This window comes from Haemaphysalis longicornis, unplaced genomic scaffold (genome assembly GCF_048455015.1).
Source record: "Haemaphysalis longicornis isolate Haplotype H1 unplaced genomic scaffold, Haemaphysalis longicornis Haplotype H1 scaffold_1, whole genome shotgun sequence".
NCBI classification, from domain to species: domain Eukaryota; kingdom Metazoa; phylum Arthropoda; class Arachnida; order Ixodida; family Ixodidae; genus Haemaphysalis; species Haemaphysalis longicornis.
In genome coordinates this window covers 231,379,439-231,397,398 of record NW_027526203.1, presented here as the reverse complement: position 1 = coordinate 231,397,398, position 17,960 = coordinate 231,379,439, and the positions used below count along the sequence as shown (strand labels likewise).

At 47.7% G+C, this 17,960-nt stretch overlaps 1 protein-coding gene across 1 annotated transcript; it reads right to left on the bottom strand.

The window, feature by feature from the left end:
* Positions 1-12,469: 12,469 nt before the first annotated feature.
* On the bottom strand, positions 12,470-16,334 carry LOC144168684 (uncharacterized). Its single transcript, XM_077697620.1, has one exon. The coding sequence runs from the start codon at positions 16,332-16,334 to the stop codon at positions 13,101-13,103; it is 3,234 nt and encodes a 1,077-aa protein (XP_077553746.1). The 3' UTR covers positions 12,470-13,100.
* Positions 16,335-17,960: the final 1,626 nt, after the last annotated feature.

Genomic DNA, 17,960 nt, shown 5'->3' with positions numbered 1-17,960 from the left:
ACACGACAAAGGCTGATAGCAGAAGCACAAGCGGGCACCAAATATGGTGGTGGGCGAGATCAATATTTTCACAGACAGAACGGTGCCCTCTCAACGCCCACGGGCAAGTTGGTATAACTGGGATATACACAATTACCTTAGATAAGCTGAACAAAGCTTATCATCACTCCCAAACCTCCCACCTCAACCACCTACCAGACGAGACACCCTTGAACTCCTCGGATATCCAGTACCGACCAAAGAACTACAACGTGGGTCCCTCCACATCCGTCAACACATTTGTGTAGCTCCCATGCCACGATATACGGATCAATACGCTCGTCAGGAAAGCAACCCTCTGGAGACCAACGGAACTAACGTGGATAATTACAAACTTTTCATTTCTGCGCGCCAAGAGCCCTCTGCAATGATTTAACAAGAGTATGCAGCAGGACCATGACCTCCTGAATATAATTTTCTGAGCTTATGACAGCACGCAGCGATTACAACACACGGGGTTCACAACACACGAACCAAAGCAACGTGCAGGAATTACCTTTGTAGGTCGCAATAGTCTTGTCTTGTTATTTCTTAGACAACGACCATGTGGTGTGCGACACGAAGTTTCGTGCGAACGATCGTTCGCGGCTGGCCACGATAGTAGCGCCGTTTGAAGTTGAAGGCATATGCGCACTCGCACGTCGGAGACGAAACGCCTCAACACGGCACTCTAATAAAGCACAGCGCAGAAGTTCGTCGGGAACGCACTCATCACTGTGGTAAATCGAGGTGGCAGAACTGATGCAGAGCGCCCGTGGTCACTGTCGCAACGTACTACGCGAAAATTAGGCAGTCGCACACACTCAGCGTCCCAATCACACGTTGCACATCACCGTAAGTGCTCTCCAGAAGTTCTTCGAGAGCGCCCTCATCACAATCGCAAGCCAAACACCTATGCACCGCTGCAACTGCAGACAAAAATCACGCCGAGAAGAGCGCAGCGAGGTAACAACACAACAGCTGCCATTTTTTTTCTTGAACCATGACGTCACATCCGGCAAAAAAAAAAAAAGGTCGCTTTCTTTGTTTTTTGATGTCTGGTTGGCGCATGCGCAGTAGGGCTCGTCCACCATGGACCTGAACGTCAGGTCTTGATTGACTACTTTTTACAGGGGCTCTTGCAATTAACATTGCATTGCTGGAGTACCAATGATGCTTTTTTCTTAATTACTCAAGCAGTAGAAAACTGAATTCGCTACTTGATGAGTGTCGCCTGCACATTTGTTAAACAATTCGTTTGTTCTAACTTATGTCCTGTCAGCTGCATTATGTAAATTTGTATTTTTTCTACTTTTATCATTTGGCATAATGTGCTTGTTTCTTTTTGCACTCTGTTTACTGAGTGTACAATGAAGCTTCGCACAAGATTAGTCGGCAGACTCCTGCAGTTTGTGTATATCCTGTTCCACCTTGCAGCAGCCTCATCATGGAGTCCAGCAGTATTTTTGAGTCATATTAAATATAGAAATTGCTTAGTAATTATAAGTTTCATGCAATTGATGAGTTTTTTTTTCTATTTCTTAAGAGCTGGTCACACTTCAGGGTGCCCAACTGAACTATGCATCTGAAAAAATCATTTTGGCCAACTTGCAAATGAGTTGCAATTAAAGCAGCTGCTAGAATGCCTAAGGTTCGAGGCTAATGTCATGGGTTTATCTTCCTTCGGAGACAGGATTAATGCTATGGAGATTTTTGTCAAACATTTAATGGGGTTGTTGAATGAAAAAGTGGGTTGCTGTTTTGAGGAAGTGCATGGATTTAGGGCCCTTGACGTGCAAGATGAACGGCACACAGTATAACATACAAAGTGTTGCGATTAACAATTGCACAGTGTTCATGCCATTTTGAGTGCCAGCATCTATTGCTTGTGTAGCAAACAGCATTCTCAGCAAAAAGTGCAGAAAAGGCAACTGCACAGAATTAAAACCATGCAGGATGATGCGCTCTTTTTCTTTTGTGTTCTTTTTCTTGTAGTGTGTTGTCCTGTGTGGTCTTATTCCACGTCGTCATATTTTCTGCATTTTGTTTATCAAAGACATCTTACCAGCTCATGCAACTTTTGGTTGTGCTGACACAGCATTCAATCCTGTTCCTGCAGCATCTGCATAGGAGGGCTTCCAGTGGAAAAAAAAAGTCCTCAGACCGGTCCTTGCACCTACGATGTTGGTGCAGGGCCTGGAGGTCAAGCCTTGGTCTACATCCTTGCGAGTACCCATGGAAAGCAGGTAAATGCCCCAAGAAGTGGCTCTTTTTGTGATCCACTCGAAATTAACAGCAGACACTGTTAATCGACCAGATTTAGGGGAAATCCCCAAGGTGGAGTAATTTTCTGTGAAGGAAGGTCCCAGGTTCGAATCCTGGACCACGACAAAATTTTTTTCAACTGCAAAGTTTCCGGGAAATCTGTACAGCTTTCCTTTGTAGCCGTACGGCAGCGTTGAAGGGGATGCAAAATTTTTCCTTCACAGACAGACTGTATGTAGCTGTGACCTAGTTACTGACAGGAAGACCCAATAAAAAAATCAACTACCCCTCTGTTGAAATGACAACAAGAGGGGAACACAAAGCTTTCCAAAATCAAGTCCAACACCCAAATTAACCAGCCCAGTAGTGAGCACTTGTTTCTTATATGGTTTTCTGCACTGCAATAATGCTCGCTATTGATTTACTGATACAGGCAATCCATGACCTTCACTAGCGTTCAACAGTTGTTATTAGGCGAAGGGGTGCATTTTCTGTGAAATTTTGCACGCCCATGCAAATCCAAAGTGCTTCGACTTTGCTGGAATGGCGCAATGGAATAGACGTCAGCTTCATAACATGAGGGACTCAGGTTCGGTTCCGATCACAGGAAGCGTTTTGATGTTTTTTCACTTCACGCGTGGTCATCATCATCATCAGAAAAAGTTGGCTTTCCTGCAGTGCTATTTTGGTGGACTGCAGGCACATCAGGGAGAGGCACACAGGCCAGATTTAAGGCTCATATTGGGACAGTTGTGGCTCACCAGCAACAATCAAACATGCGTTACTACGGTGCTCCGCTTATGCCAAACCAAAAGGCCTTTCACGTCAAAAAACTGAATTTCTCCACCACATGGTCTCCACCCAGGACCATTAACCCCATGCCTAATACTTGGACAATGGCACTCTCTCTTCTCTAAAAGCACAGCCCTTACTTGAGTACCTCGAGGTTCGTTGGCATTGCTTTGACATTTTAGCCTTCCCCTTAGTGCATTAAAACTTTATTACTCAATTCCCTAAAGTAAACATCCACTTAATTCTTACCGTTTATTATTTTTATTTCGTCTACTACTATTTTTATTACATTCAAGGCCTTGTGTCCCCATCCCCCTACTCTGCAGAGTATGATATCAGCGAACTCATGTTGGCAAACCCCTGTTTTCCTCTCCCAGGGTTATGCAAGCAATAAATTGTACTAGAACCACTTTGGGCAGTTTGTTCTTTTTCTTCCTCTGTTAAATACTGTCTTCAGCTCTTGCTTCATTTTGTTTCTGCAATGCCTGGCAAACTTGTTGGCTGTCATAACTGCCATTGCAAAGTTTGACGGATAGACGCTATTTCACTCAAACAGGAATATTAAAATAGTGGCATCAATGTATTTACAGTCAGAACTCGATTTAACAAAAGCTCCAATTGAACAATGATATCCCGATCCCCCTTCATGTGCCCTAGAGCCCAATGCTTTGACTAACTCAAAATAACGAAACCAATATGATCTGTGCCGGTTTAACGAACCTTTTCTCAAAAAATGCGGCTCAAGAAGTGTGAATTTTTGTTCTTATTTTGTGGAGAACCCCTCAAAATCGATTCATGGTGCGCCAAAGATATCACGGAGCACGGTTGTTCCACTTTCACGAAACTGTGTGGCGCAATACGGGATCTAATTTTGAGTTGAGTTCACCAGATGGCTCCAGCGGTAAAAGAAAGTTTCGTTCGGCACGTCATGATGGCACTGGCGCTGTTTCCAACTTTAAACGAATGATAAAAAAAGGCTGACACCGGGTCAAGTAATGGATGCCCTTGATCTGCTGTGGGTGTTTGCTGGAATGCACAAGGGAACGGAAGATGCTGTGGACGCACTGCAAACTTACGAGAAATCCGTGCAGCCGTTGTTTACAAAGCACATGCAAGCAAACATGACAGACTTCTTTGGTGGGAAATAAATTTGTAGTCCCCTGGGGGCCGCTCTTGATAAGGTAACAATTTTTGTGGTCTCTTTTCATACGCGCAGGCTGTAATTTTATTTTCAGAGCATTTACTTTTCGCAAGTACAACGCCGCTTAAAGGAGCCATGAAGACAAAACACAAGTGAAGCAGCACTGTCCTGTCTACTTCTCGTTCCTTTTTCGTGCTGTGTTTTTTCCGCGCTGATTTTCAATCATGAACGTTCACCAACTCACCCAAATCACAGTCCTATTGAACACAAGTTTGGTTCATTCAAAAGACAGCCTCGTTGGAATCATACTGGCACCAGTTTTAACATAAACTTTGCTCAAATAAGCTACAGTTAAACCTCGATGTAACGAAGTCGGTAAAATTCGTAATTTACTTCGTTACATTGAAATTCGCGTGTTCACCCCGTGAAGCGTTTCCCGAAAAAGAAAACGTGGCGCACATACACGGCTGGCGCACTGTTTCTGTTTCTATCGGTGCTTAATCGTCTACGCGGGCATCAGCGTGAACTGCATGGAGCGTTTTCTTCCCGCAAAAACGCGCCGCGCAAGCCACAGGTGCGCTTACGCAGCCGCGGAGACCACCCGCGCGATGCGGGTAGCTCCAGCGACCGCTTGTAACCGCTTGCTGAAATGCAACTCAAGGGGCAAACGCGAGGGGCATGTGAGAAAAAAAGCGGATAATGTGGGCGAAATTTTCACTGTAAAACGTCATACGCGCCCATCAAATATCCTCCGCGTCGGTAAGCCTTATCGTCTAGCCAGCCGGCATCCCAGAGTGCTTCGAAGCTCCCGCCATAGGGTGCGCGCCTCCCCATTGGCGAAACCATGGCGAAACTGGTCACGCTCCTCCCACTGCCGTGCGCAGCGCGAGTCACTTCCCACCGCGGGCTCGCAATCGCGGACGCCGGTGTGAAAAAAAAAAAAAAAAAAAAAAAAAAAAAAAAAAAAAAAAAAAAAAAAAAAAAAAAAAACGCGCGTGCAAGGCTCATAAAGATTCACAAATGCTTGCTGGGACGATGAAACCCAACAAGCATGAGCGAACTCGAACGAAGTGCAAAGCGCCGGCATGCGGCGGCGGCGGCAACGCCAGAGGCGATTAGACTTACCACCGCGGAGGATATTTAACGGGCGCTTTCGTAAGCGGCGCGTGTCACCTTTTACAATGAAAATTTCGCCCACGTTACCTGCTTTTTTTTCTCGCATGCCCCCCCATTTGCCCCTCGAGTTGCGTTTCGGCGAGCGGTTAGAAGTGGTCGCTGGAGCTACCTGCATCGCGCGGGTGGTCTCCGCGGCTGCGTCAGCGCGCCTGTGGCTTGCAGGACGCGTTTTGCGTTTTTGCGGGGAGAAAACGCTCCGTGCGGTTCACGCTGATGCCGATTAAGCCGTAGACGATTAAGCTCCGACAGAAACAGAATTAGTGCGCCAGCCGTGTATGCACGCCACGCAGTTTGTAGGCAAGGGGCTTACTCAAAGACTCCGTGGCTGGCTGCATCCGCGGCACTGGGCGACCCGTGTCGCCGTTCGCGTTTTATTGGGACCCCACTTCGGCACTTGCGTCTCCCAAAATCTACTTGTACAACTTAAATTTCGTGCCTAGTTCTCCACGAAACTTCGTTACATTGAAATTCCGGCAAACGGGACTTCATTACACAGAGGGTGAAAATACATGGTGTGCATGCACTTGAAGTTACAAAAAATTCCGTGGTTACATCGAGGGTTTCGTTACATTGAAGTTGTTACATCGAGGTTTAACTGTGTATAATTAGGAAAAATGGGAATGGCCATGCGACCCACTCGCTCATTTCCTGCAACAGAACCTATGCTGTCATATTAGAATGCTCTGCAATTGGCGGTGGCCGGAAAAAGCAAACGCAAATGAGGCTGAGCTGATAACCTTGCAGAACGAGCTATTTGTGCTTAAACAATGGAATGGTGGGACAAACAGTGGAAGTTACGAAAGCACATGTAAACATAGAACTGCGTACTGCTGTTAGTACCGCGCGCATTATGCTTGGTTTAGCTGCACAGCACTGCGGGGCTTTGGGGTTGTCTGAGATGACACTGGCCGATTGACGCAAGCAACGGTGTCTTACGTGACCATATTTGTCGAGCGAGGACTATGTTCACGAAACGATTATTTTCTCCCAGAACAAAAACAAGCCAGGTTTAAATACAGTCAAAAACAAACGGCTTACCACGGTATTGTGGCGCCATCTAGGTTCAGTAACGTAAACAAACGCGCGAATACCTTGATGCCAGAGACACCCTTTGAATGGTGCCGTGCTGCCGCAATTGGGTCAACGTACTCAACGAATTGTTCTTTTTGTTTCCCACGAGACCCAGCAATGCGAAACAGATAAGATGATTCAAACTTCGCCAGTAAACCGCGTTGCGGCGGTAATTTTAATGTGGTTTTCATACAATGACTTGCTTCGGTGGCGAGCGAGCGACCCAAAATGGCGGCGCTAGCGTATACGTGTCTCTACCCTGTACGGCGGATGCGTGAATGAAGGTACTCTAGGCTGCAGAGCGGTCGGTTTCTGTGATGTCATTTGAGCAGTGAATGTTCATACAGCGCATGTCAAGTGCCTTTGTGCTGCATCTTCGCACTTTTCAGCCAAAGAAATTGATTTTCTGGAGGTTGCTGGCACACACGTTGTTGACGGCTGTGTCCGAGTGTGCAAAAAATCTTATCTCGTGTCACTTCACCTCATTTTTTTGCTCCTTTCATTTCGATTTTTTTCAGTTTTATCTGTTGTTAATGTGTTTATAAGCAAGTGTAATTTTTCTAATAAACTTCAGTTGTAGTAGCGCTCTTGTACTGTCCATTTTATAGTCCCCGTCTATTTTGCACTGAACTGTACATAATGGAATACCAACTAGGCCAGTCACTTACATTACTAAAACAATGGAAGTTATGAAAGCACATGTAAACATAGAAGCACCAGCGCATACTGCTGTTGACACTGCGCACACTATGCTTGTTACAGCTGCACAGCAGTCCAGTGCTTTCAAGTTGCTCACACGACACTGGCCGGTTGACATAACTGACATTGTCTTACGTGACCCTGTTTGTTGAGCATACCCAATGTTTCACAAAACCATAACAAAAGCAAGCCAGGTGCAAATACGGTCAGAAACAAAGCAAAAGCGGACAGCGGTCCTGCACAGTATGGTGGTGCCACCTATGCTCGGGGACAACTTTCTGTAGCAATGCCGTCAAGGCTACAGAGCCAAACCACGCCATTTCGCTGCGCAGCTGGAAGTAGTTCAACAAAAATAATTGGCTGGCAGTAACCTAAGCAATTCCAAAATATATAGTTCTTATGTCTGAGTCTTGGATTGATGCAACAAAATTACTATCCAGAATATATGAAACAGTAAGAATTATTTATAGATTTTTGGATATTTTTGGTTCCGCCTGTTGCCACTGGCATCGCATAGGTTCTCGTCAAAAAAAAATGGCGTCCTTGTTAACAGCCTTTAGCAGCTCGCCACTTCATTCGCCGCACAGGGTTTTAAGAAGCTTAGGGAGCAAAAGCTGTCCAAACGAAGGAAGCAACTGGTCTGCTGAGTGTACGCCCAAGTGAGACTGCTGCAACAGGGACTCTCAATCAACGCAATCCGTTCAGCTAGCCAGTAAACAAACGTGTGCGTAAGAGTTTGCGTGTTCTGCTATGCTGCTATTTCAGTATACTGCGCCCGCACTATGTAAGCACGCTACGCATGTTGGTGCTGCTGCTCAGTTTTCAGTGCCATAAAAGTTTACAAATAAGTGCATGCCCTGAAAACTGCAGCCCTGACAAAATTCATTTCACTTATGAACGATACAGAGTTGGAAGGTATAGTCCACGTTTGGTCTGAGTTTTCCCAATCAAAGCATTTGCTTGTGTTTACAAACAAATTAAGCATGGGGAGGGGGACGCCGGTATGCCTGTATGCTCGGTGATCGTGGTGCAATCAGGGTTCGTACAGAATATTTGACTGAAAATTCAAGGACTTTTCAAGGATTTCAAGGATGAAAATGGGCAAAATTCAAGGAGTGTTAGCAAAATTTTATATGCTTACAAGACTTATGAAAGCAGCGCAGTTTTCGCATGGATTTCTTTTTCCACAGAAGCTATCTCCAGCTCCTTTTCTTTAGCAGTTCGACGGAAGCTGTTTGCCTTGACTAAGTAGGTGAAGTTGTTTTTCGCTTCAGCTTCTTCCGAAAAACAGTCCGCGGACTCCAGAAGGCACTTGAGAGTTTTTTGAACCTTTGGCTTCCTCCCTTGCATCTTATCAAGCCCTTGCTCAAGCTCTTTTCTCTTTGAAGCTGCCTGCCATGACAGTGCTTGTTTCTTTTGTTCGTCTAGGTATGCAGCATACCTATGCCGGGCTTGGTGCACTGACGCCTCCAACTCTTTTGAAATTGGAACGTTCAGCAGGCCGCCATGGTTTTTCACAGCCTTGCAGATAACTCGTTGAGAAATATACGACAGCTCTGCCAAATTCTCGACCGCAACCTGCTTGTTGATGCTGAAGCTCGATAAGGGTCGCTTGTTTCCGGCCTCACCTAAGGTCCCTGAAATTACTAAGTTAGCGCCATCTTTAGATCTCGCCGCCTTTCGCCCTCGCCCACGCTCCTGTCCTCCTTTGTTTTTTGCCATTTTCTTTTTCGCCGGCGAACGCCGCGCGCCATTGGCCAACGGCCAGTGACGTAGTACCTCGTCCCCGCGTTGTTTGTTTTTTCTTCTCTTCACCGCCACTGTCCATTTAAATTCGCCATTTTAGGCTCAGCTGCCTCGGAGCAGGCCTTATCCAAGCCGCCAGTGTATAACAACCGATAACAACCGAAGAGTCAGTTGCTCGTTTCAAATAAATGTCGCGTCGGCGTCACTTTATGTAGCTTCGCGATGCCGAGTTTTTGTGCCTTCGGCTGCTCGAATAAGGTCAGTGCAGTGACGGCCAGCTCGGCTGTAGCAAGCTGTAATTTATCAAAGCCCACACATGAATCAATGTTAGCATTACAGCATAAAAAGGATTCACAATTGCGCTTGTTAGCGCGCTTCTGGCCTTGGAATACGGTAGTTATTATAGAACTTGGCACTACAGCGCATTCTTTAACTGCGCGTTCTTTGTGCCAGCCTTTTCCAGATAGGCCCGATAGGGCCTTACTCGAAGTAATTGTGAACGCCTATCGCACGAACATTGCTATTCCACGGACGCACTGCCAAAAGTACAGCCGTCATGGGCGAGGTCAACGAGGAGACGCGAGAACTTTGACCCTGCAGCAGCCTATAACGACGTGAGGGTGACATATATTTTGCAACAGCGCCAAAGCACCGGAAAGTGCACGGAATAAAGGTGGCATGAATGTCAGTAGCTAATGCGGGACGCATACTGAGCGCTGCCTAATGATCTACAACTAACGCAAAAAACGCGAACGCAAAAAAGCCAGCGCAGCGCTCGAACTGCCGCAAACCATGCGCAAGCCCTCTGTGAAGCGCTTGCACGACCACAACTTAATCACGCAAATGCAAGAACGGAATTACTGCAACAGAGCAATTTGAAACGTCCACGTTCGATCTTTTCGCGTTCACGAACTATCCTGAGCATGCCGCACACGTAAACACACCGCGCTGTCCGTATGCGCCAGCGGCATCCATCCCGCAAATATCCCCTTCTACGCAAAAATATACAACAAAACATCCTCACTTAGGGCGTGTTGGTAAAACGGGGCTCCAGAAATACTATTAATGCTACCAAAGAGCGATTGCGGCGCGAAAACAAGAGCAAACTGCACGACAAACTGCAGCGAGCGGCCCGAAGCGTTGCGAGGGCGTCTGCTCTGAGGAAGCCAACAAATATGGCGGCCCCGCCGCGGAGTTAAAGGGACCGCGGCGCCGCGGGTGAGGGGAGAGAAAAAAGAGGAGGGCAGCAGAGAAGGAGGGAGCAGTTGGCGCTACCTTAGTAATTTTAGGGACCTTAGCCTCACCCATTGACGATATTCGCTGTGCTCCAGCCACGCAGACTGAAACTTGCACTTTCCGCCTGGCATCATGTCAAAGTAAAGTTGCAGGCATTGCACTCAGCACATGGAGGAAAGAAAAGCTTAGGAGAGGCCCTGACGTCACACCCAGCGCAGCCGGAAACGCCATTTCTGTAAGTCGAATGGCGGACCATTGGCCCTCCATACCATTGGCAGACTCTTTTTGCCTCTCTTTCTCGGTGCACCTTCTCCGCCTCCTCCGTCCTATATCGCCTCTCTTGTCGTCTGCATCTGCCAGCGCCGAGCCGGCGGAAATCAGCTCATAGGCAGGTAGGAGGCCGTTTTGCAGCGCGTGACCGTGAACCTAAATGCGCGGTTACACTGTTACACGTCTTCAGTGTGGCCGCAGCAGGTTTGCGAAGCGGCTCGCTCTAACAATGCCGCAATGCTCGGTGCCAGACTGCAAGTCGCGATCGGTACCCAAGGAATTGGGCGTCACTCTCCACCGGTTAGGGCATCATTCCGCTGACAAGTATTGCTGTACATTGGTGTGCATTCATCCTTTGTTTGCAATCGCCGCCGTTTATTGGTTCCCAAGCGATGGAGAACGCCGCAAACAGTGGGCGAACGCCGTGCGGCTACCGGACTGCAAAGTGCCCAAGTTTGCGTTGCAGTTTCACTGGCAATCCCAGAGATGACTAGTCAATTAAACGGCCGTTCTATATATATATAGGTAAGCAGTACTTCATGCAGATTTCATGCTAAAAAATTGTGGAATGTTTTTACCGTTGTTCGCGTGCCTTCGATAGAATTTTTTGCGAAGGAGGAGGAGGAGGAGGCAAAACGTTTTATTGAGTAAAAAAAAATGAGAGGGTGGGTGGCGTCAATAAACTTTTTTTCGCCAAGTTTCAACTTGTCTCAGTGTCAATAAATTCAAGGTGATATCAGTTGAAAACGTTCATACACTAACCTCGCAGCTAGTATGAAGCGTTGAAAAGCGAAATCCAGAGCGAGACCACAAAAAGATCCAGATTCCAGATCCAGCACTCTTCCAGTCAACAGACGGACACCTACTAAGGTAATAGGACGATGGAATTATATCAACTGGGAATCTACCTTGTAACAGTTGCAAAGGCACTGCCGCGCATTGCCGGCCTAGCAAACTATATATTGCAGCGGCGATAACCAAAAAATTGAGTTGCGAATCGTTCGGCTGCAAGTCGCCTACGTACTGCACACCGTGTATCACTTCCCGAAAATCTACCTGACGGGTGTCCGCGCGTACGACGGGACGGCGCGTTCACGAGATCTGCACTTCAATAGGCGCGTCGTGATCGCGACCGGAGCAAAAGCTTGACGCGGTACAAGGTGCACTTGCAAGTAGAAATTAAATGACACATTCACATCGGCGCAGCTGTCGCAACTCGCAGCATCCTTTTCGAGTTCCGCAAGACCACAGCGCAGCAAAGCGAAGCAGCAATCTTCGCAATCGGACGACAAGGCAGGTGCTGCCTTTCCTCCATGACTGGCGAACGGCGGGCGGGCTGTTGCTAGGACGCCGTTGCTAACGCGACTTCCAATTCCCGCCGAAAACACGTGACTTCCTCCACACTTTTGCCAATGCGCGGGGATAGCTGGGGGCCTCTCCTAAGCTTTTTTTTCCTCCATGCACTCAGCACAAACGCAAACTTTCGCCGAGAAATGACGCGCGAGGCCGACGCACGGACACAGTACCGACCGACCGTTGATATAACTTGCGTTGGATTGCATTGGATTTCTGGTTCCCACCTGTTGCCAGACGATGCAGGCGCTGCCGATTTCAAAACCGAAACTAGCTGCTGTTGCTCTTCTGTCAAGGCTACTTGTTTTCGCGGTCATTCCTCAGTAAACGCGTTTTTGAAATCAGTGGGACTTACGGAAATACGTCGTTCATTTGCTTTATTAAAACAAAGTCCACTAAATTTTCAAGGATTACAAGGAGATCACTTATATTTAAGGAGTTTCAAGGGCCCTTGAATGAATGTTATCAAATTCAAGGATATTCAAGGATTTCAAGGGTCTGTGCGAACCCTGTGCAATGCACTCAACCACAAAGCTCATGCGAAGAAATGAACTGTATCAAATGCGTATCTGTCACGCCGAAACTGAATCCGAAACCAGTTTATTGGGAACTACTTTGGCGCAGTAACACAGAGCAGTTGTATAGGAGGACCACGGTGTAAGAAGGAGAGGTGACCGAACGGCGCTATTGTAGCGCGGCCCCGTAATGAACGCAGTTCTCCGGCGCGAAAGGAGATGGCGCTACAAACTCCGGACCACCGCTCCGCGAAGCGGCCCTGTCAGGACGGAGGGCTTGCGGCTTGCTACGCCGCGAGTAAATAGCGTTGGGCTTCATTTATGATCGTACATTTCTCCTTACATCGCTAACAAGGGCTTGCCGCGCAACTAGTTCGAGAGATTTCGCTAGCTGCTGGCGCTCACAACGATCATCAGCACAGTCACAACGGGCAGTTCGCGGCCTCTCGCGCATTTTGTCTTCCGCGCTCGAAACAATTATAGGGCTGCATCGTCTGCTATAACTTCCTACTTCAGCTTACAATACATATATACGCTACCGCTAGCAGGTTTCTGGGAAGGCGCTATTGTTGTTTTCTGAGCCTAATTTTCTAACAAGCTACATGTACTTCCAGAATGTTAGCAAGTATCGTGAATCAATCATGCAACCATAGCATTTTGGGGGTTTGACTTCTTGGTAATGCAAATAAAAAAATGGTAGGCTTTTATTTTATGCTTTGGATGGTATCTAAATAATAAGACAGATTTTCTCAATTTTAATTGCCTGTTTAATGTGTCTTCAAAGTAAAAAGTAAGGTCACTGTAAAGCACAGAGCAACTTAGACAAGCTTGGACCGCTTCCTCATTTTTTGGCTTTTCTTTGCCTCCTTTTGTCGCTGCTGCTTGCAGTGCTGCCGCATCCTCATGGAAATGTAGTAGTGCAGAACCTTCGCCATTACGTCCACTTTGTGCAGGGAACATGGGAACATGAAAGGATATGTAAGCAGCACATGGTCCAGTGTCTTACTGTACACACAGTTGTCGCTGGGCTGTTTTGCAAACTCCTTTTCTGTTGCCTTCAGGAGGTAGTAGATGTTCAAGTTTGGATGAATGAGCTTACCACGTGTTTTGCAATTCACCAGATCTGCCTCTGGAATGTCACAGAATCCAGTTTGTTTCACGAGTCCATCTCTGCAGGTAACACACACGGTCTTGTTACCAATCTTTCGGCAAAGATAACCGGTGACATAGTAGATTATGCAATCTACAGTATCTGCCATCCTGTAGTCATGCTCCAGGATATCTTCACATTCCCAACTTCCTTCCTCAACGAGTCCGTCGAGTCTTTCTCTCAGGCTGTCAAGCCTGTTCGTTTGCTGCTCACCTTGTTGAAATGCCAGTCTCATATCACCAAGAGTGATGCAAGGTCTCTTCTCTTCAGCATTTACCGTGCAGTTCCCAAATTTCGGTGGTTTGAGAAGGGTGTATAGGGAAAGCATGCGATAAAGCTGGAGAAAAGTTGGGAACGTAGGGTGTTCGTTTTGACCTCCAGCTTGCCGAATCGTTCCGAAGAAACACTCGAGGCGGTCTTGATTCAGCTTTGCTGTTAGGATGTAGTCAAAGCCACACTCAGTCAGTAGATAATTTGACAGTTGAACAACTGACTTTAAAGTCACCCTGAGGCCTTCTGCAGTAGAGGGGGTCAAAAAGAAGTCCTTGTGAATTTTTCCACTGACTACTTCTTCTTCCCATGCATCAAGCCACTGTAATGCATCTTCGATGACTTGGAAGTCATTTCCACCAAGTCGCACTCCCTCAGCTGGAAACCGACGATTTAAGGCATCAAATAGATTGTTCATGAGTGAGGTAAACTGCACTGTGGGCTCCACATCGTACAAGCGGGGCGCACCCCGCTTGGCGTAGAACTGAAGCCCCTTAGCAACAGACTCGCTAAATATCTGCGTTGCCAGCTTCACTCTCATCTTCAACATGTTTGAAGGGTTCACATGATTGTACGTGATCTTCGGGCATACTCTTTCATCCCCTGCGTGCTTTGTATCTGCTACATACAAAGCATCATAGCATGACCACCGTACACACTTCCCATTGATGTGGAACTCCTTCTTGCTGTAGAGACGGTTTCGAATGCATTTAAATAAATGCGGTGCATCTGAGAGCATGTAAACTTGTCTTGAACTGTCAGATGGGTGCTCAAAAGAGTTAGTGGTACCTCCCAAAACACCACTAACTCCGAAATGCTTCCACATGCTACGATTGGTTGACGCACCATCACAAACAACTCCATCGATGCGTATTCCAGCTTGTTCAAGTTTTAGGATGCATTGGAGGAGCAGCTGTGAAAGCACAGTTCCTTTAGTTGGTCCTTTTGATGCAAAAACTGCAACAGGCTGGAGATAGCTGTCAGCAAATGGAGCAAAAGCAAATACAAGTCCATGGTCGGCAAGCTCCTTACAGTCTTTATCGTCCTGCCCGTGGTCAACCAACCCGGAGTATGTCATAGTCTTCGAATTCACGGCCAGTTCTTTCCTGACTTGAATTTCATCAAGCACCAGCATTCCTCTTCGTTCCATTGGACTCTTGGTTGCCATCTTGGTTGCGAGGGCTGCCAGAAACCGCTCATCAAAGCCACACTTCAGCCCCATCATGCTGACGTATTTTCTGATGGTGGTGACGCAGGGCAGCGGGAGGATGTCATTGTTCCTCAAGAACGAGTATGTAGAGGAACTGCGGATATGAAGAAGGAGGCACAGTAACAGCCAGTCGTCTGTGTATCTTCTGTTCCTCTTATTTGTGCATTTTGCTGCTGAAATACACTCTGAAATCAGAAGTAGCTGTGCTGACGGGATGTCGTGCTGCTGCAGGCGGTGTTGGAGGTCTTCATTTTGAAGTGACTTCATCTTGTCCTTCGACTGCTTCAGTTCCATCAATAGCACCTTGTTCCTTGCCAAAAGACGTGCCTTTGACCTTGTCAGTGACGTCTTGGCCCTGCGGAGTGTTTCAATTTTTCCCCTTTCTTTAGACTGCACCGGTATCCTAATGCGCTGAAGCACCCTGCGTTCCTTTTTTCTGGCCACCTGACGAGACGTATGGATGCGGAGGGTGTCACAAAGAGAGCTGCAAGCCTTGCAGACACCTCCTTCGGCCACTGCAATTGTGCACCTTGAATGCCTCCATTTTCCTAGAAGATCACCATAAGCACACTCAGGCTCCGCTTTGGGATATTCCTTGATGCTAGGGCCCCCTGAGCAAACCTTGATTGCTTCTACGGCGTTCACAACTTGTTCCACATCAGAAAGGGTCGTCACGCTCGCACTTACAGCAGCGGAGACAGGTTTGAGGGACTTCCCGAGCAGAACAATGTTCACACTCATGTCGCTTTTGATGTGCACTGCCTTGGCTATGTAGAGATTCGTTGCGCCAGAGTCTTGCTTCACAGCCATTTTCGAGTACACAATATCTCGAATGCCCTCCATATCCACGCGATGTACGGCCCAAGAGGATTCGGGAAGACGCGCGGACTGTGCACTTTCAAAAAGTACGTCAAAGGCGGATGGCCGAAGCTCTACAGTTCCAGTTCTGTTCTCTGTTAGGTCAAGCGTGTTGTCATCACCTTCCGGTGGATTGTCAAGCGCATTTGCTGCGCTGTGAGTGCATTCTCCATTCCCGGGAGACAGGCGGCGTGACTTGGCTGGCAGCTCACTGGTGTTAGCTTTCCGCTTCACCGGTTTTCTCGAAGGCTTCACTTCCTTCGTGAGGTAAGCGGGGCATCCCTCAAAAATTGATGGTACCGCGTCCTTCGCCAACGTAGCTCTACGCTCACCTTGCATGAGGATATGTCCGTTGTACTCGGCACTCCACGTCTTCACCACGAAATGTGAAGCAAAATGCCGCTCGCACACAAGGTCCTTCCGAGTCAGAACACGGTCCTTTCGTGGGATCGCCCGCCTCCATGCCGCGAGTTTCTCGGCGTCTGCGGGCGGCTTGAAGAGCGAGAATTTCTCCTTGCACGACTTGTAGCCGCTGTTGCAGTTTGGAACGAAGCACTTCCCCATGTCACTGGTGCCTCATGAGGCCACAAAGCACGCACTCGAGGTGTGACATAAAATAGCGGGAACAAAGCAACGAATAACGATAGCTCAACCACAGAACAGGGGCTCAACCAGCTCAACTACGGTATGCGCTCAACAAACGGCCGTTCGCGAGGGCTAGAACGGGGCCCGCCATCTAGTGGAGAGACGGGCAACTGCGAGCGCTACCAAGTGCGCTCGTCGCGGCCACTCGCTGCAGTCGTTCGGTCACCTCTCCTTCTTACACCGTGAGGAGGACTGACAGTAAACAAGGGGTATTGCATGAAGGGCCGTCTTGATTACGTCATTGCAGACGTCGCGAAACGCTAGATTTGGCAGGAGAACCAAAATTTTAACTTAAATTGATTAATTTCTTAGTGAATAAAACATTGTCCGCTGACCGACAAGCAACCAGTCACGCATCACATAGCAATGCACATCACAAGGAGCCCCAGCTGCGCGGGAACTTCAACTCAGCGCATGTGTTCAAGGTGTGGCAAAAACCACACTCCATGCAATTGTCCAGCCTACGGTCATTGCTTATACATATGTGGCTAGTTCAGAAATTTTAAATGCAGAGCATTTCTTTAACTCACGATGTTATGCGTCCGTAAGTCGGCGTCCGCAGCCAGCCAGCACGTGCGCCCCTCCCCCGCTCCTCCTCGCTCTCAACAACAGGTGCGGGCGCGCATGCGCGTGCTCCGGCACTGAAAGAGGCGTTGCAGCAGCAGGTGCTACCTCCTCTCCCTCTACTGCGCGCGCTACGAATATACTCGTTGCCCGAGCGAAGGATCCGCAGCCCGACGTTGACGTTTGGCCGCGGCTTCTCGTGCACGAAGTTCGGTGTCGGCAGCGCGCTTTAGACGCTTGCGTTCGGCGTCGGCAGCGCGCCGTCTCGATCCAACCGATTGCCCCGCAGAGAGGGTGGGGTGCAAACGATGGCAATTAATAACACGTTACGTACTTACGTCTCTCGTCTCTCTCTCTCTCTCTCTCTCTCTCTCGTATCGCAACCCAACTACCCAACCCCTACGACAACAACTACAACTACCACCGCCAACTACCACAACCTACGCCACGTGGCCACCCCCCAATGCTCTGCATTTACTCGTGTCCCTCGCACGGGGATGCGACGGAAGATTTGTTTCTTCTGCAGAAAGTTCATGAGCGTCCCTCAAAAAACTCGGCGTCTACTATAGACGCTGAAGCCGTCTGCTGTCTCTAGCAAAAATTCTAATAGAAGCTTGTATTACCCTATACAAACTTATATCAATTTATAAGATTTTTGTATTAGATGCGTTAGTCTAATACAATAGGATCTATTAGTATATATTAGTTTACAAATACATTTTTGAACTAATAGAGTGCTAATAAACTTCAGAGCTTTTAGTTTGTGTGAGTCTCATACGAACTAATAGAGATACACTAGTTTAAAGGACCCCTGCAACGCTTTTGTACAGGTACTTTTCTGGCCCTACGTCGGTTCTTCGCGTCGTTCAGATACAGACGCAAAAAGTATTAACAGGATTGGTGCGCAAACAAAGTTACTCAATATTTACGTCTACAAAAACAAGCAAATGCAGCACGGCCTACGTCATGCCCGAAGGCGAC